At 40.3% G+C, this 20365-nt stretch overlaps 1 protein-coding gene across 2 annotated transcripts in view; it reads left to right on the forward strand.

The window, feature by feature from the left end:
• Positions 1–20365, forward strand: part of arfgef1 (ADP ribosylation factor guanine nucleotide exchange factor 1) — a 39706-nt gene that overhangs the window by 3350 nt on the left and 15991 nt on the right. The window contains exons 2-11 of one of the 2 annotated variants that reach the window (XM_011488900.3): positions 9048–9078; positions 12068–12224; positions 12458–12604; positions 13463–13642; positions 13986–14039; positions 16009–16339; positions 16699–16818; positions 17349–17590; positions 18160–18293; positions 19980–20214. In XM_011488900.3, coding sequence (XP_011487202.1) covers positions 9048–9078; positions 12068–12224; positions 12458–12604; positions 13463–13642; positions 13986–14039; positions 16009–16339; positions 16699–16818; positions 17349–17590; positions 18160–18293; positions 19980–20214 — 1631 coding nt within the window. The remainder of the gene's footprint in view (positions 1–9047; positions 9079–12067; positions 12225–12457; positions 12605–13462; positions 13643–13985; positions 14040–16008; positions 16340–16698; positions 16819–17348; positions 17591–18159; positions 18294–19979; positions 20215–20365) is intronic. The other variant, XM_011488901.3, reaches the window with a different exon arrangement.

The raw sequence follows: 20365 nt of genomic DNA on the forward strand, positions 1-20365 counted from the left end.
TCACTTTTGTATCTGACAGTGTTTTCAAAGCACCTTCATGAGAAACACTTAGGAAACAGATGGCTGTCAGGCTGATGCTAACCTGTAAAATCTCAGGCGTTGGGAGAGAGCCGATCTGTGAAAGTTGTTAGTGACGTTTTTAGTGCTGCTTTTTTTCATCTGAATGTTCAGGATGCTGAATCGGTTTCCTTGGACTGTTCCTCTGTCTTAAAGTGGAGCTTGATGAATACAGTAATTAATATTTTATTCTAGAAAACTAGGAGAGATCCACCATTTATCTATGTATCCCACTGTCCAGTTGTTGATTGAGCGATAAACTGACTTTTTATATAAATATGCATGTTTTGTGGGTTAAGCTAGTCTCCCATCTTTTAGTGATACAGCCAGCTATAATAAATGTACTGGAATAAATATTAATACATCATTAATTATACTCAACAAAATAACAATTATAGTCCAATATTAAATTGGTACATCAGATTACAATTAGAGACCCTACCTTTGTGGGTTACAGTGTAGCTGTAATGTTTTGAGACAAATTGTTCCACATTAAAGACGCTCCTTAAGACTGAAATGGAGAAATTAAAGGCTTGTTGTCTCCAGTCTTGCATATCTCCTTTCTAGGCTAAGTGCAGAAACTTAAGCTGCTTCCAACCCCAAATGTCTTCATCACTCGGTGAGTAGAGGAATAGATAACATGGCAGAGCAAACTTTAGGTCTAACAGCATGAGACAGCCAAAAACTAGGCTGAGTCAGGCTTTTCCTTTTTGTCATTTATTTTATTACACCGATGCTTCTATAAATGATACAAGTCCTAGTTTCACTGGTGGCTTCTTCAAGCCAAGAAAAATCCCAAGTGGAAACTGGCAATATTTTAGTTTCTGTCATTTTGGGAAGCTTGTATTTTGGTGTATTATTCCATCTTTTATTTTACTTTTAGGAAACAAATAGGTTTTGTAAAATTCCTGGTTGAGTCTTTGGTTAGTATTGTCTAGTAGCAAATTGTAGGTAAGCCACCTAAATATTAGTGTTTCTGGTTTCTTTATACAGTGAGCAGAATTACCATTGCAAGAACACATCATCAGAAGGGTAAAACTAACCCGTCTCATGAATTTTTTACGAGTAGTAACATTTAAAAAACACAAAATATCAGGCTTTGTAAAGACATGTAAAGTCTGTTGTTGTGTTTATACAGCATATATTTATCTTCTTTTAGTTTGAAGTTTCACTCCCATTATCTTTTCATCTATTTTAAAAGCGTTTCCAGCTGTCTTTTAATTATGGTTATGCAGTTTTTAGCCAAATTTAAAAAAAAAACTGGTTTTCTTGGACACAGTTTCTGTAGAGCAGCAGAAGTTTATTAGAAATTAGCTTCTTAGTTGTGGGTGAAACTGTTCATGTGGAGTAGGCCTGTCCTCAGTTCTCATCATCCCTTTGTTTACACTCTATCCAGCTAGCTTACAGCTCCTTACACTCCCTCTTTAACATTACAGATGTAAAACAAATTGGAGAGCAATATTGGAGCTATCCAGTTTTGAGCCTGGTTCCAACTCAGGCGAGGAAATGAAAGATTTATATGGATCTAGTCATCTATAAGTAGATGCATCAGAATGGAGCAGAGCAGCGACCTTGTGGCCTACCGATTGTAGTTTATACATCACAATGTTTTTCAAATGGCATTTTTTCGTCTGCTCCTGATTCACAATGATTTTAATAAAGAAAAACTTTATTTGCAATTTGGAGCAAAAAAACAACAATTTTCAAAGCAAAGAAACATAACCGTATGTATGTAATGTTAGACTTAGAAACAGCTAGTCTATAAATGCTGTAAGAAGGATTAGAAAATGTTTTTCCGCCTGAATGAGTTGAGGAGGCTGCAGTGAAGTCTACAAACACTGTACTCTATGACTCACCATTTATTTCCATCTGGTGGGGAACAATGTATTAATACCTCAGTTTCACAAAGCAATGAAAAAAATATTTGACGCTAAAGCATTTAACCACAATGCAATAGTAAAGACATACCTTTACTTCGGCTGGTAAATAAAAAGTTTTGAAGGGGTAGGAAGCTTGGCACTTTTGGCTTAAATGTGAGAGGCTTATAGATGTCCAACGAACGAGTAAATGTGACTATTCAGTCTCTGCAAACCTCTGCTAGTATTACCTGCCCCCCACCCACCCCCACCCCCGAGGTTGATTACTGTTGTGGAACTTCTCTATTCACTGTGAACAATAGAAATGTCTCTGATCTGGCTCTAATCAGATTGTCTGCTGTAATTGGAGTTGGCTCTTAATTATTAGTGCCTAAGAAGTTGTGAAGTTGACATAAAAAATATATCCTCTAATATATAAAAAGCCTGTTTTCATTATATTTTTTTATTTATTTAAACAGTTTTTAGATATTTTATATATATATATATATATATATATATATATATATATATATATATATATATATATATATATATATATATATATATATATATATATATATAAAGTATATAAAGTATATAAAGTATATATAGAAGACACAATAAAGGGAACTTTGGGCTTTAAATCAACATAAAAACCTTTCACATTTTTTTAAAATAACGTTTTAAGACATTGCTCATCATTCACTCCGTTTAAGCTTTCAAAATGTGATAGATACTTCAATTTATTTTTCAAAGTAGTTTTTACCCTATTTTGTGTGTTTTTTTTTTGTTTGCCCCAGGTGTCAAAAGACAGCATGTCTGCTACTTTTCTTTATAAAGTAAATTCACTCAGGTACTGGATGCCGTCTGAAGCAGCTCACTGTGGATGGTGTGTCTGCCACTAAGCATGGGATGGATGTCTAATGGAAAATGGCTTTAAACTCTTTGAAATGGAAATGGTGCAGCAGGAGCTGGGTGCCCTTTATCAGGCTCATTCTCCTCATTGAGATGATGAAAAGTGAGTCAGGGATTCACCTCTAACCTCACCACTGCGTCTGCGTGTAGGCACTTTTCTATTCCCTGTGATGCATATGTATCGCTACAGTCTTAAAATGATATGTCCTATGCCGCGTCATGCTACTAACCTTTTAATGATGTAGTTGTTTCACTTTGGGCCAAAATTACAGTTGGTGAAAGACAGGAATGTGAGGTTTCTTTGTTGGCCTTTTCTCCATTTTCTGTCCTTTTTTTCTCTGGATGAACTTGTCGGTCCCTCCCAGCGGCCTGTTTGTCTTTCATCTGGTTTTGCGACGTGGTGCACAGCCTCTCCTGGGAGCTGTCTGTTCATTTTGCCCCCTCCTACCAGTTAAGCATCCATGTGTAGTCTGTGTTGTCCCTGTTGTTCTAAAATATGTTTATGCTCTCTGGAGAGTTTTTAAAGACGTGCGTTTGATAAACATGTTCTTGGTTTTTCTGTATCTTTGTTTGAATTTCTGGATGGAAGATTAAGTCTCTATTGAATTCATATTTAGTAAATGATAATGCCCTTCAAATAGGAAGGCGTCCTAAATAGGGTCGATTATGGTATCTTTAAGGACCAGTGGGACTGTCATTTGCAGCTCCTCAACTCATGGGATCTTTTTTTTAAACAATTATGAATTCTTTATTATCCAAAACTGTTTTTACAGTCCTTAATGGTTTTTAGATGTTTCTATAACTCAATAGTTTCAAACTCATGAACCAGTACAGTACTAAGAAGAGTTGGGATGGGTATCAGGCTTTATTATATTTGTAGTATTCTCTAATTAGTCAAAGAAGTTACTACAACTGAGGAAAACCTAGAACATTTAATATATTTAAATGGGGGAGAACCAAGACCCCATTCTGTTTTTAAAAAGATAAAAAACAACTCTTGCAGTTCCTTAAACGGCCGCTGATGTCAGAAGGAAAGAGTTTTGTGGAGTTTCCCGTGTCACAAAATCCTACTTCACAGAAATGTAAACATATGTACAACCTGGTTACTGAAATCATTGGATATTTATTGTTTTTTTTTATGATGAGGGCGATCATTTTTTTTAGTTTTTTTTATAAACCAAATGATTTGACCTTATCCGTAAGCATCATATACTCAACTCCTGGGATCACCAGTGTCTATATCTGTGGGCTGAACCCCAAAAGGCATGTTTCCTGCAAACACAGCACCATTTAAAAGCAAAAAAACAAAACAAACGGCTTTTACGCAGTGCAAGATATATAAAAAGAAAATCCATAAAAAATAAACATTATATACCAAGTCCTGTTTTTGGGACTTCAAACATCAAAGGTCAGTTTGGGATTTTGAGTATTTCCCAGAATGCTTCAACACACCCGGGGGTCATACCAGCTTCCCCATTGCTCCTGAGCTATAGTTGCCTTGATTCAGAAATTTTATTTCTTTTCCTGTTATTCTTGTTTTCAAAATGTGCTTCCTTTTACACTGACTTGGCCTAAGTGAACTCTAAACCAATCAGGACTCATAATATCTGGTGTTATCATTTGAGGACGACACACGCTCCCTTTAGTGTTGTTGACATATTCCATATCCTGTTGTCTGGGATAAGATCGACACAGATGGATAACTTCCATGTTTCTATAAATAGGTTTCCAGGCAGCCTTTCTAAACCGCTCCGTCTTCTCCGATGGGCTCAAATGCTGGAGCTAACCAGTATGCAAACGCCAATAAACATATTCAATCATGAAATTGTAAATAAAAATCCACTTTGCGTGCAGCGTGGCACTCAAAAGACCTGGCTGGAGGTAAGGAAGAGAACAATGACTCAATATTTACAAATGACATTGGATTGAAGTGACGGCGCAAATAAGACCATATTTTCCCCGATTGCTGCAGCATTGAAGAAAAAAATCAGCTTAGATGGCTTGCAGTGGAATTCTTATGTTTATCTTTGCTCATGATGAATACAAATGATCTCCCAACCTGGTTTCACATCAGATCTGCACATTTCACATTCCATCAGTGTACAAAAATACCACAGTAGCCCATCAGATGATGGCAAACCTGGTCAAGCACAACTTGAAAAGGATGTCGTGTTTTTATACTGCTAATTATTATAAAGTAGCTCTTTCTAAGCTCATAGATAAGTGGCGGCATCAATAAAGAACTATTTTATGATGTGCAAAGCTCAGTTTCAAAGTGGAACAATTTCAAGGCCTGCTTTGTTCCGGAAGCTATTTTTGTTGTAATTCCAAGCGTTTGCAGTCCTTTTGTACCCCTGCCTGCAGCTTCTAGATTCACCGGCTGTTAAAAACTATTAACTGTTGAGACTTCATCATTTCACAGCCCTCCCGAAAACTTCAAAGGCCGTTTGGGATCGATTAGGGAAAGCCTTCAAAGGCTGCTCAGTCTGGCTCAATTGAACGTTATATTTCAATCGATAGTGAATGTATCAGAAATGACTAATTGCTTTGTTTGCTCATTATTTTTCTCACCCAGTTTGGACACCGGGCCTCTTGACTTGTACTTGAAGTGGCTTCTCCTAGCACGAGGAGAAATGCTTTGTCATGGGACGCGAGTTAACCTGCAGGCAGCCAAGTCAGCAGGAGCAGAGTCCTCCACTTAATTGTGTTCATAAATCCGTACTACAGTTTCACTATTAATTTCTTTTGAATTTTGGGGTTTAGGTTTGCTTGAAGATAAGTCATGATCGGCGTTTGTTGCTCCGTTTCAGCTTGATTGAAAGGGGATCACTAATAATTCCCTTTGAAACACAGATCGTCTCAAACCAGGCTGGAACTTTTGGCGGTTCACTGTCAGATTCAGCGACGGAGTGTGATGCTGCTAGATCAGACTGTGCTCCTCAGCTCATTCAGAGGCTGTCGCCTGACGCTGTTAGGTTATGTCCCCTTATTTCTCCCTACACACGTTATCCTTCTCATTAGACCCCAGTCTTTACATAATCGAATAAAAGTACACATTTTATTCCCCTCCTTTATTTGAATGTCTGTGCAGTAATGTAATATCAATGTGTTTGCTTGTTCAGCATGAGCTGACCTCAGTTTGAGGCACTCGGGCTTGTCGATGTGAGCTCATGTATTTTTCACCGTCGGTCTGGTTGTGGGGGTCAAATATCAGTCTCCTGTTGTGCTGAGAGACTCAGGCTATTATGTTTGCTTTAATAATTCGGCTCCAAAGGATGAGATAGGTGGTAAAGTTTCTTCCTGTGTCCACACAGTCATAAGATCATTACAATAAACGACATTTTCATTGTGTAAACACTTCTACCAGTGATGTTGGATTTGAAGACGCAAAAAACTTCCTGACATTGAGGTTTCTTGTTTATTTTCATTTCTTTGACTTGTAGGCTGCAACTATGTACTAATCTATACTTTCACATGTTGTCAGGTTTGGACATTTTGGACTTTATACTGTCTTTCAAATTGCACTCTCTCCAGAGCAGAGTGCAGACAGCTTTTGACAGCTTAAGCTACTTCAGTGGATCATTTAGATGGCTGACAGCCTAAAGGTGGAGGAGAAGTGAGCCGGTCTGTGTGGGCACATCTGCTACATCTCGCACTGACAGCCCATCTTTTAGTAGTAATTCTACGCCCAAAAACATCAGAGTTCAGACACTGTTGCATCAAGTTGACCCATTAGTCTTTATAGAGCTATTTTTCATGCTAATGCCCAAATCATCAGGGTCTCGTAAGCTGCTTCCAGACATTGTGGACATTTTTGTAATTGTTTTTAAGGTGTTATTGATAAGAGAAAACTATTCTGTTTAGTGGGAGCAGTCCTAAATTTCTTCAACGCTTCTTTCTGCATTCTTCATGCAATTTATTTTGGCGCAAAACAAGCTTTTATACACTGGACAGATAATCTCTGATGTCATTCACAAGGTTATGCTCAGTGAAGAAATATGAAGCCCGGAGTGGGCGGAGCCACCCAACTTTATCAGTGTCTCATAAACGCCCAACTGGGCGACTCAAAGTAAAGCCAGAGAATTGTTAAATCCATTAATGGGTCCATCCACATGCCAGTCCAAAAGACATGCCCACAACATGCATGTACTTTAATACAATAAAAGAAAACTGATTAAGAAAAGATATTTCCCCTAAAGCTGTAATGAATAGAAGAAATGTACGCATTTAAAAGTTTTGATACCAAGTTGTATATATGCTCATACTTTGATGTATTTTTAACTCATAGGAACCCATTGTGACATCAGTGTAACAGAATTAAATCACAAATGGATTCTGTGGTCCACTTGGTTATTCGTAAAATACACATATTTCTGTTTTTAAGAAAAACGTTCTGCGTTCTTTTGGGTTAATTGGTAATTTGAAGGAAATTGCTCTCTTCTGCCACCAGCCTCTGGTGGTGTTGTAGGGAACTGCAACATTGGTTTAATTTTTGGGTCCTTATAAAACGGACGATATTGGGGCTTGGCAACAAATCAAGCCCATAATTTAGGATAATTGATAAAATAAAAAGCAGGTGTACTTTTCTTTAATGTTGTTTTTTGTTTTTGAGTTTTTGAAGTGTCTTTGGAAAAATCGGGACTCACGTTTTTGCCAATTTTTAAAAAAAATTCTGTTTAGAATGGGCAAAACTCAGAAGAAAGAATAGAGGGTTTTTTGTCACTAAATCAAAAATTGTTTAAAGTAAAATATGTTCCACCTACTGATAAAGCAGACAGAGATGAGCAACTCTGATTCAGCGTCTCGATGGCCATTGAACCTTTTGGCTCGTCTGATTCTAGAGTCTAAAACAGGAATCTGTAGAAAAGCAGAATGGGACAGACGTGTGGTGGACATCTTTTTATTATTTGTGAGCCTCTCAACAGTAGTTTTAGTAAGAAACATTAAAGCTGCTTTGTTTGTGGTTTTAATTTCTTGTTTCTTAAATTTGCATTTGATTTTCTTTAACTGCTCTGTTTGTCATAATTGAGTGGTGGGGGGTCTAAAGGGTTGAACCCCTCTAGATATGTTAATGCTTTGAGCACTTACAGACATTTTAACATACAGAGGATAATAAGGAGTATAATAAGGGAAAATAATTCCTGAAACTAATTCATTAAGAACAAAAAAAGAAGTAAAGATTTGGCTTTGGAAAGCATTCCACAATAAAACCATTTATTCTATAAGTTCCACCTTAAATACCTTAAATATTTTCACTTATTCATATAACTTTAGGCTTTTAGAGTTAATTGATCTCACTTTGAACACGTTCAATCTTTGGATTTGCTGTGTTTCTTGATGACAGTTGGTTTAAACCCATCAGTCCTCTACTGGGTTTTTATTTGAATATTCTGTATTTCTCCAGCAAACGTCTCCTATGAGCCAGCAGCATTGATTTCATGGAGCTTAGTAATAGATGATGTGCATGCAAACAACCTCCTCCAACAGAAGGTGCAGTGAAATGTTTGAAAAGAATTTAAATTCAGCCCCACAAACGGCTAACTTCGAAATATTTTCAACCAATCTCTGAAAGGACTCCACGCCTTCCAGCAGTGAAATAATTGGCACTAGCTTTCTCAAATCGTTCACACAGGTGTGTTACTGTGGGAACGCTGCCAGTTGTGCCTCGTCGGCGACCCGTTTTCATGTTGAACACCCATCATCCCCTCTGTTTTTCTACGTCTTACTCTCAGTCTCGCGTCTTTATTCGGTTTGAACAAATCTTTTTCTTGTGTTTGGGTAAGTTTATGCACCTGTTTGTGTCCCTGCCTGGAGATTTTCTGAGATGGTGACAGACGGCAGTCTGGCTCCCAGTCACAGCGCAGAGTGAAAAAGTATTATATTTTGGGCACAATGCAGCAGCTGAGGCAGCGCAATAAAGGAGGCTTCTTTGTGCTTGTAGTTGAGATGTATAAGCAAGGCTGTTGCCATAGTGACAAAAGGGCAGTTATGTTAACAACAAGGATCTATGCAACAAACATGAAATATGATTTATTTCAATGTGAATGAATCTAAAAATGTCTGACTGTGATGTAATTGAGGTTATTTTAGTCTATAAAAAACAAGGAATGCTCTAAAAGCCTTCCTTCATAAATAAATGATATAAACTGTGTTTCCTTTTTATCGTTTCTTTTTGCTGAGTAATTACAAATATCCCTTTCTCTTTTTGTGTTCTTTCAGAGGAAATCAAGCAGGAATCAGAAAAACTAAGGTAAGGCTCTACGCTGCGTCTGTGAGCATGCGGAGTGGGTCTGAAATTCCCGGCTCCTCCGCCGGCCTCGCCGGGGTTTTCTGCTGCGTTTCGGCCCGTAAAGGGGATTAAAGCATTGCGTGACTTTGCTTGTCTTCACAGTCTCCAATGTGATTTTTGTTTGAGTCTCAGCTGGCCTGTGCTCAAAAGCTCCCCAGCGTTCTCATTATGGCCTTCTTTATGAAGCCGAGCATGATCCCGAGCTTGTTTTTGACCGGGCCACTTGCGCTCATGAAGAGGCTGCTAAGTAACGCCGCCTCTGGAATGTTGGAGCTTAACATCCACCTTTCTTTCTACTCTCTAGCTTTTAGTCTCTAACTTTTCAAGTCTTCTCAATATTCTTGCTAATTTCTCCGCTCACACCTGTTCGACCCATCCATCTCCCACTTTTATTCATATTTTAGCGTGTAGAAACAAAGAGTAGATGTGGAAGCTGTCTGCAGCCACACCCTTCAAACACAGATGCTGCCATCTTTAAATTTCACCTCAGATGCTCCCCCTTATTCATGCAGCCACATACATGCAGAAAGGGAGATTTGCCATTTACCAGTGCATTTGTGGTTGCAGCGTAGAGCAAGACTCACTAGAAAGTATTATAGGAAAGAAGCGAGGAAGCACCTCAAAGTTTAAAACCAGATTTCATTTTTTATCAGGAATCATTTCTTTAGTTTGTGATTGAACTAAATAAATCAAGCATTAAATGCCTGATGCACACTTTGAAAGGCTTACCATCCTTCTTGTGGGAGATGGTGCAGATTGAGTCATTTATTTCTACTGCTTTAGTGGTGTCTGCACTGTGATTGACAAGCCGCTCCTGTTAATGTACAAAAGCCTAAAACATAAAAGGAAAGGTTTTCCTTTTGGATCATTTTAATGAATATATATTGAAAGTTCTTTATGCATTTTGCTCAAGGACTCCAGAAGTCTCCAGCTAAAAGCCTTTCCTCTCTGTGTTTTCTGGGAACAACTATAGTGTACGACTGTTTTTGTTCAAATTGAAAAGAGAAGATTTATGAAGCTCTGCTGCAGCCGGCAGAACATTAACGTTACTTGAAACTGGAGAAAAAAACTAATGCTTAGTTTAGCTTTAGCTAAAGTAAAAGTTGGTTTCACTTAAAGATAAAGTAGCTCTAAAATATCTGACACCTAATAGAAAACTTTAATCTTACCGTCTGATGATCGTTCAAAAAGATCAGTATTGTGATATTCTCTCTCTCTCCTTTTTTTTTTAGTTTTTATCTCTAAACACCCCAAATTTCCTGTAAAAATACTATATGTACCCCATATTTTCTGGAGTATAAGTCGCACCCAAGTATAAATCGCAGTTAATAAAGAAAAATATATTCGCTCTGGTGTAAAAGCTGCAACCAAGCCTGGCATAATGCTGCCTTCACATCACACATGATTCACTCATCATATTGGCGTCCACTGCTTCTTTTCATATGTTAAATTCGATACTCAATGCTTGTCCAAAAGTGTTTTCATGAACTAGACACTCTCGGAGAGAAGTTTTTAGCCTCATAGCTACATGGAAGCATTGGCTGTATGTGTCATTGGCAATGAACAGCTGATGGGTTTATTTATTTTGAAAGCTCTATAAAAAAATTAGTAAACACCTTTCCATGCATGGGTTCCTGAGGTAAATCAGTTTCTTCTTCTTTTTTTTTTTCTTTTTTTTGTACGTCGATCTTTTACGGCAGGAGCCGTGTCTTAATGATGGCGCTTTCAGTGGTACTTCTGTCTCTCTGTCACCCAGTTTCCTGTCCTGCATTGATCTAAGAAAATAATAATAATAATAATAAAAACAAGAACAATAATGTTTTGATGCAAAAAGAAGAAAATATAAAGTTCAGGAAAACAATCAAATTTTCCTCTGTTTTCGATGGCGCTTCTTTTTCTATCTTTCTGTCGGTAACAAATACTGAAACACACACTTACAGTGCCCTCTTGTGGTTGTTACGAGGAAACAACCGCCAAAGGGCAACCAGTTGCTAGTGGGAAAACAACAAGTATATGAGCCAATAAGTAATTATTTAAAAAAAAAATCACATATAAGTTGTTCTTAAGTTTAGGTCATACCTCTAGCCAAACTATGCAAGAACAAAAAAGCGACTATATACTCTGAAAAATACATTACTCTTAAAACGCTGTTCTCTCCTCCCACTCAGATATATCCTGTTGAAGCAACAGGACTCATGGGGCTTTGCTTGTTTTGTTGTAATGTTATTTTGGGAGCACAGTTATTACGCATTCTATTTCAGAAAGCTCATTTAAAAAAAACAGTATCATCCTCCATGCGGGTCCTTAGAGAGGTCTCCATCTTCCTTTTTTTTATTTCTGATTCGAAGTTGCAGAGGTGATAGCTCCTACAAAAGAGCTGAGGTCGTCCTTTTTGCACACCAAGACATAAACACTGCCACCCCCTCCTTTTCACTCCGTCTGTCTTCCTCCCACCCCTTTTCTGCCCCCCCCCCCCCCATCTTGTGCAGTCTGGGTGTGGTGGCTGTGCTCAGGGATGCTGTGCAGAGAGACATGGCTGCTGAAAGCAATTCTCCATATTTTATGGCTGCCTCTGTAGGTCTTTAAAAATGTAGAAATTGCAGCCGTGTCACGTGATGCACTCTGGCCGGAGCATAAACACATGTGGACGGCAGCATCCCAAACCTCTGTTCGCTCACTGATGGATTAGGCCAACAATTTGAAGCGGTAAATTGATGATTTTAGAAAGGTTGCATGCAGGATTGAAGGCTTAACATGTTTAATGTCCCACCTAAGCCAAGATGAGGTTGTTCTGTGAGGTAAAACATACTTCCCTCGGCACTTTAAAGTGTGCTGACTTTTATTTTTTTCCTAGCACTTCCACTTTTACCCAGTTTGACAGAGTGATCACAGTGCTCGTCTTCTCTCGTTTCTCCGTCTGACTTACTTTTCCTTCTTTCCGCCGTCGCAGTCCACCAAGCGGAGATGGAAAATCCGGCTCCAGCACTTTACCGCCCATCAAATCAAAGACCAACTTCATTGAAGCGGACAAGTACTTCTTGCCGTTTGAGCTGGCATGTCAGTCCAAATGTCCCCGCATCGTCATCACCTCCCTCGACTGTTTACAGGTCAGTGGCAAGATGGATAAGACTGCAGACTTCCAAATGTTTGCATAATGCCGTGGATGGGAAAGTCTGGTTCTATGTCCTAGTTTAAGTTTGCTACAGAGAAAACTGTGTGTGTGTGTGTGTGTGTGTGGAGGGAATCAAAAGTTTGATTTAATGCAGACCTTGTTTCACCTGCTTTGTCTTGCACCGCCCATGTGTGTGTTTACAACTCCTCATTTGCATATGACTTGCAGAAGCTGATTGCATATGGCCACCTGACAGGCAGCGCTCCGGACAACACGGCTCCAGGCAAGAAGCTCATCGACAGAATCATTGAGACCATCTGCGCCTGTTTCCAAGGACCACAGACTGATGAAGGCGTGCAGCTACAGATTATTAAGGTAGGCTGCCATTTGGTTATCACACATATCAGTTACTGTGAGCCAGAGGTTTTGGAGCCAGAGGACGTTGATACTTATGAAGAGAAATGGTTTCTTTTTTACTTTTGAGCACAGGTCTCCGCTGGGTTTCAGTTGAGGATAGTCACTTGGAATCATTTGAGAGGGACTGAAAATCCTAATCATTTTTCATCTGGTTGGATTTGCTTCATCATGGAGCATCTCCATTTCCAGACTGGGACAAAAGCGGTTTTCCCACCAAATAATTTTATAACAAGATGAAGCCGCCGTGTCCAATCCCAGCCTTTCCAAAAATGTTAAAAAGCCATGAGACACAACCCAGACAGTCAGGGAGTTATTACGCGTTTGCAGATATTTTAATGTGAAGCTGTCAATCAGAAGATGTCTCTGTCTCAATGTCAAATAAAAAACAACTAATAAATTGCATAAAAAAATCACCCCCAGTCCAGTTAGATAATATTGACTGTATACGAGTACTGGACTGAGTGACCCCACCTCCTGGCATTCCAAATAGGAAGTATATGTATACAATATAATACGCAACCATAAAGGATGAGCAAAAATAACATTTTAATATTCTTGTTGTGAAGTAACTCTCTAGTGGTTACTTGGTTAACTGTGCGAGACTTTTTTTTTTTTTTTTAAAGAGCTTTAATATAAAAGTTAAAGGGGTTCCTTTTGGGATCCTTTTAATTGTTACTTGCTTATTAGCAGGTTTTTTGTAATACACAAATCATATATCGAACCAAAAACAAAACAGCAACCCAAAAATTGAGATTTGAACTGAATCAATAGGGAATTGTTGGATCCCTAATAGTTTTCCCCACATCCTCCCCTCAGGCACTGTTGACGGCCGTGACCTCTCAGCACATAGAAATCCACGAGGGCACGGTGCTGCAAGCCGTCCGCACTTGTTACAACATCTACCTGGCCAGCAAGAACCTCATCAACCAGACCACAGCCAAGGCAACCCTGACCCAGATGCTCAACGTCATCTTTGCCCGCATGGAGAATCAAGCAGTACGTCCTGACCTTTGCAAACACTCACACGCTGTCATGGAAACGGCAAGAAAAAAGACAAGAGTGCAGATTTTTCCTGGAAGGGAAAACACTTTCATGGGCTTTAATTCTCAAAATTGTGCGTTTAAAAAAAGCTAAAACCAATTTGTAAATGACAACTAGTTGGAAATCGGTGTGTGATCAATTCCATTTCTTCATTTAACCAAAATCTAGTTTGCTTTGTGTCCAGAAGAACATTTTTAATGTTGCCTTCTAGAAAGCTTGCTCTAATGTCATCTTTTTCTTTTTGAATGACACTTTCCCCCCCCTCACCTGGCCCCCTCCCTTCCTTTTGGACACATAGCTTACAAATCACAAGCTATCTTGGTCTCTGGCCTCCAGAAAGCGTGACCGCCAGGTAAAGCGTGCAGGCCTGCCGTCAAATTGCCTGATCAGACCTCTTCAGCTCTTCTCTGTGTCTCTGTGTTTTGAGCTTTTTTATTTTTTTTATTTTTTCCTCATCCATTCACGCACTCATCCGTTCTTTTTGCTCCCACGCCGCTCAGGAGCACGTTTGCTTTGCACTCTCTCCACCATGTACTCGCATCGGCTTCTGTTGACCTTCCGATTCATCTCGCTTTCCCGCCACATTTTTAGTTCACGCTCGCACTTTTGAGTCAGACGCAGACTGATAAAGGAAGGAAGTCATGGGGTGAACATGTCACCACCGCTCCTGCGGTGCTGTGCGGGAAGATCCGCTGTCTGCGTGTGTAGGTGCCTCCTGCTGGCTGCAGCTCAGCATGGTATGATTCCACTCGCTCTGGCAGTGTTTGTGTCGGGCACACTCAGATCTTCACTCTCCGACTGAGGTGGCATTTAAATAATGAGCTTAGCATACTCGCGCCTCCTCGCCCGCGCCCTCGGGTTGAGGTGCATTTGTCTGCCCTCTTAAGTTTAGACGGCTCCATCGCTGGATTTATGTGACCACACTGGATGGGACAAAAGTTTATTTTCATGAGAAACCCCTAATGGAATCGTATTTATTAGAAGATCCAAGTTGATTTTTTTAAATTTTGTGCTAAATGTTTCTTAAAAGTCCCAGCCCAATCATCTTTTGAACTCTTTTAAAAGGTGTTCCCAGTCTTTTTGTAATTTATAAATATGCAGTTGTAATGTTGAAATTTAAAAAGCAGGTGAATTTCATCAGAAAATTCCACTTTAGTTGCTAGGAGGACCATTGGCGCTGAGCAACTCCGCCCCCATTTCCCTTCCCTGTTGCGCAGAGTTTGGAGCAAGGAGGTTGTGGCCCGGCCAGCCTATTTTCCACGTCACAAATACGCTCTTCTTCCAACAGCGGTTTTTCGTCTGCTCCTGATTCACATTTATTTGTATAAAGAAATGGTCGGAAAGAAAAACACTATTTTCGTCTGAGTGGGTCTTTAAGGAAAAAAAAAATCTTCATATATCAAACTTTGTAAAAGTGAAACAAATTTTTAGTCTATTCATGTTAACCTGTATAATATATTTCTTTATAAACGTTCCTCATTTAGCTGGCGTTAGGAAAAGCAGCATGGACTGTTTTTAATGTAGGCCAACTGAGAAACGTATTATTTCTGGTTCTTTATTTTCTGACTTTGCACGTCTCTGTTTGCTATGAAACAACGTCAAACTGTACAAATACTGGATACATTCTTCTGATAAAAGTCCCTTTCCGAAGCACATTTCTCTAACATGTTCGGTCATGTTGCTCGGTGGAGTGAATGTTATTTTCTGACGGTCCCAACAATGCTTCTTGTGACCCACTTTTTAGCCTCGTGACCTGCCAAGCTAAAGCGCAGGAACGCTTCCCGCCGCTCTGCCCATCAGAAACGGTGGCGGCATATGTCAGCCGTGACACATTAGCCCAGACATGGCGGTACCAGCCATTTTCCCGCAGTAATGCTTTCTGCCACCAGCAGACTAAAATAGATGGAGCTTGCAGCAGCCAGCATGAATTGCACTCCCAAAGTTTGCCTGCTTAAACAGCATGCCTTATTTTTTTCAGGGCATATTCATGTGCATTTCCATATGTTTGCGCGGCTGATGTATGCTGACACAGTAGGAAAAACAGTTCTGCGCACTCTGTGATGTGTTTTGTTCTCCTGACATCTGGAAGTGCGGTGGCTCCGCTGTGGACTCGCTGTGTCCACAGGGAAAGGAGGCAAACATCATCAATCTTGTGAAGTGCTGATGAGTTTGTTTTACGTGTTCCTAACTGGTCCTTTTTCTTTGTGTGTGTTTGTGCGTCACGTGTCGACACGTTTTCCCATGCCGTCCGTGCGTCCTTTTGTTCTCCGTTTGTCTTTTCATGTCTATTTTTGTCCGTTTGTGTTCCGCCTCAACCGCAGCTTCAAGAAGCCAAACAGCTGGAAAGAGAGCGGCACCGGCAGCACTCCCCGAACACCCCGCAAACCGAGCCCGACTCCCCCCAGCTCCAGACGCACGCTCACCCGCCGGCTAAGGCCCTGACCCAGGAGGCAAACGGGCCCATCAGCCCTCCAACCCCCAGCATCAACATCCCATCCACTCCTTCCACGCCGGCTCCGGAGTCTGACAGACGGAAGGGGCCAGAGGAGCAGGGACCTGTCTGCGAGAACCCAGATCCAGAAAACGGTTCTGAATTCTGCGCGACTGAAAACGAACAGACTGAAGCCGACCAGGCCACGGCAGCAGCACAGAGTACGGCTCTTTCTTCTCCTAAGCAGGAAAAAAATAATCGGGGAAATGACTTCTCGTTTGTGCTCCCACATCAGTTGGAGAGTCATTTTCTGATTGATTGTGAACTGATTGGTTTGTAATTTGTTACATATTTTCTCATGTGTTTCTAATATCCAGTTTTAACAAGAAACCTCTATTACAGCCGGTTAAAGCGGTTTTGAATTAGTGTGACTCTTTTCACACTTGATAACATTATTGCCTTTTCAAACTTCAAGCAATGCTCACAAAGCCGGGTAATTGCTGCTTTTTTAAGCGTCTGAGTTACCATGACAGATAAGAAACGGCCATATTTGTGATGAAGCTGAGCTTGTTTTGTTTAGGTGCTGCAGCCCAGCAGACTGAAGGAGCAGAAGAGGCAGAGGCGATGCCAAACTACGAGGAGAAAGCCCAGGAAATAGTCCAGAGCATTCTACAGGAGGTAGTCAACACTGTTGCTGGAGGTGAGAAGTATTTACTGCAGCACGAATGTCTCTTAATCATTTTCCACATCTGTAGTTGATGCTTGTGGGAAGATGAAGTCTGAATGACAAACTGTTCTTTCAGCCTTCAGTCAACCAATAAGCTCTTCTTGGACAGTATGAATTCATGTCATGTCAGTTTCCCCTAAAATCCCCCTCAGATGTTTGAAAGTATGTCAAAGTCCTTTTTCTTTGTGCGCAAAAGCTTTAAAAAATCCTCTTTCTTTCTTTCCCTTGTAGCAGAAAAGGCTTTATTAGCTTTAAAGAAATGTTTTTCTCGTCTTTTTTTTTGAACTATCTTTGAGCCTTGAGCAGCGGTTTGAACGATGCGTTTTAAAAGTCGGGAGAAGAACTGAACAGAAATGCACTCCAGTGCTGCATCATAGCGTCAAAAATCCTTTTAGGTGCAGTCAAGTGGACTGATGTGCCACATTCGCAAAAACAAAACAATTTATCTCAAGGTCTTCTAAAGACGTTCATTTTTCTGGGTCTAACTCCACTCCTCATCTCAGGGCACTGCCTGGACCCTGCAAACCTCTGCTCCGACACCAAGAAGTCCGGCAGCGAGGGCGAGGCCGCAGAGGCGACAGAGGCGGGGCCAGAGGGCACCCAGAGCTCCCTGGATGACGAGGTCACACTGGGGAGCGACAGCGAACACGTCCACGCCAACGGGATCCCCGGCACGCCCATCTCCGCCAGCTTCACCCCGTCGCTGCCTGACGACAGGCTGTCCGTCTCATCCACTGACACTCAGGTGAGCTCCAGCAAAAAGGGAAAAAAAGGAAACCTTTTTGTTTTCTTGTGACCCTCACCTGAAATGTGCATATCCTCAAATGGACATGCATCGCCTTATTTGCTATGAAAAATGAACAAATACATTTCTGGATGAGCAGTAAATGGGTGTAATATGTATTGTGAGATCATCTTTCACCCAAAACTGCAGTGACTTTACTATTTTTTTAAGGAATTAAAATATAAGATGCTAAATATCTGAGAAAAGGGTCATTTACTTATGAAAATTAAGAAATGAATATACAAAAATTGATGTAAGGAATCAAAAATGAACAGGTGAAAAAGTATTTTCCAAAATTTATATTAAGCTTTGACTAACTTTATTATCAATTTATTGATTATTATTGTCAACAGCCATATTCAAGGATGGTTTTTTCTAGTGTCTCTGTTTTTTAGTGCCTAAATAGCAGCTAAACCTTGACTCAGATTTATTTACAATAATTCCTTTTTATCACGCGACTTCTTAATAGCCTGATCATCTAAATGTAACAAAGTATCATGTGAAATGATGTTTATCTTTGCTCACCTCAGGAATCAGGGGCGGCACCGGGTCAGCCAGCGGGGGCCAAATTCTCCCACATCCTTCAGAAAGATGCTTTTCTAGTGTTCCGCTCGCTCTGCAAGCTGTCGATGAAGCCGCTGTCAGATGGACCACCTGATCCCAAGTGTGTTCCTCCTTTTTTAACATATTATTCACATTTTCTGTATTTCCCTCGACAGGCTATTTTATCTCTTTGCACATTTGTCTGGAGGGAGTTAAAGTACTAAATGTAATGACAGCAGAAAAATTCCTCTTATTTGCCCAATTGTGTATAAATTAAGTTTAAAGGAAAATTTTAGACGAAAATGACCGTTTTATTTCCTTTTTTAGGATGTTTCTTTTTAAATGCAATGCTCGGTACACATGGGACATGTGATGCGCGTTCGACTAAATGAGTAATCTTGAACGCGCTTTAAGCAGGTGTTCACACTGGACTGTGGCAGCCTGATACTGGTGCACGTACTCACAGTTTCACAGCTCTATTCCGATGTATGAAAGACTTGGTGTCATATTAACGGTTGGCACTTCTGTATTTTGAAAAGGACGCTACCCACACATCACTTCCAAATTTCAGTCCCTGATTGGTTCAATTGGTTTAACTTTTAATGTGGGTTTAAAGGGAGCATGTTTTGAATGTAGAGCGCGAAAATGGACTAAAAACTTGCCCAGCGATGCATGACTGCAATAGTTTTGAACCCAGAGCCCTGAGACGCGCATTTAAGCATCTACATAGACTTTTTATTGGAATTAGTCACTTGAATGCCCATTTCCGAGCCCAGTGTGAACGTAGCTTTAAACGAGAAAGTCTTTTTTTTTATTTTTTTTATTTTAGGCTTTAAATTTGTCATTGTCAATTTAATACTTTTTACCTTAGTGAAACATCCAGAACAAATTTCCTTGTTTTCCCTTTTAAGTCTTTAGTGTGAGAACACATCAAATCGTCTCTGATCTCCACAATTGCGTGGTCACGTTTCTGTAAAGTTATAATGGAGAAGACAATGAGGCGCCTCTCTACATTTATTAAACCATATTTCTGCTCAATTAAGCACAGAAAACAGAGGACGTGATTCAGCTTTAATTAAAGGTTTGCTCTGCTCTGCTTTGCTCATGGGAAACGCGGTCGATCAGCTTCTCCTGATGCCTGGACCTCTTAGTGAAACTGGATTTTCTACATCTGGTTTCTGCTTAAAACTCAATTCATTTTTGTTTATTCTTCTTCTTCTTTTTAATTTAATCTCCCAATTTCTGGGAGTTACTGGGAGTGAAACGTAATCATGTCTTTTCTTCGGGAACAACCGGCTTTTCGGAGAGATGAGGGTCTCTCTGCATCTCGACCCACAAAGCACGACAAAGCTTTTTTGTAAAGAAAGTAATGGCAAACCTCTGTTGTGTCACCTAAATCCTACTTTAGAGGGAAAGTGGGCTGTTGAGGCAAAGCAGCCAAACTCTGCATATAAAGTAGCTAAACATACAATCCTTCTCAAATCCAGTTTTTCTGCCCCGCTGCTGCAGAAAAGTGTTCAGCCAAGCTGAGGCTGTGCGTGCACGGCCCTTTGCTTCAGCTGCCCGAGCATTCTTTAAAGGCTGATTCAGAGATGTGCTCCCACACTGTGCGTCTTTGTGGGACCTGCTCATTTCACTCATAGGTTCTTCATGTCCTGTTATCTAAGATGAATGTCTTCTATAACTATTAATAACTATTAAAGATGAAGAGAATGATTAGATTCTTGCTCATCATCATGAATTAGTTTTGTGTTAAGACCTTTTACTAATGTTTCATGCATGTTTTGAACATCTCTCCCCTGTCCAGGTCCCATGAGCTTCGGTCGAAGGTCTTGTCCCTCCAGCTGCTGCTGTCCATCCTGCAGAACGCCGGGCCCATCTTTAAAACCAATGAGATGTTCATCAACGCCATCAAGCAGTACCTGTGCGTGGCGCTCTCCAAGAACGGCGTCTCCTCCGTGCCTGAAGTCTTTGAGCTCTCGCTCTCCATTTTCCTCACCCTTCTGTCCCACTTCAAGACCCACCTCAAGATGCAAATCGAGGTGATTTTTTGGGGGGGGTTTTCCAGCACCTTGGCTTTAGTTTGCAGCCTCAAAGAAGGAATTCTGTCAGCCTCAGTCGATCTGAATGCCTCGAACACAAAGGAGTAAAAAAAAGAAATATGAAAGAAAACCATGAAACTGTATCATTGTT

The sequence above is a fragment of the Oryzias latipes genome, chromosome 20 (assembly GCF_002234675.1).
Source record: "Oryzias latipes chromosome 20, ASM223467v1".
Classification (NCBI taxonomy): domain Eukaryota; kingdom Metazoa; phylum Chordata; class Actinopteri; order Beloniformes; family Adrianichthyidae; genus Oryzias; species Oryzias latipes.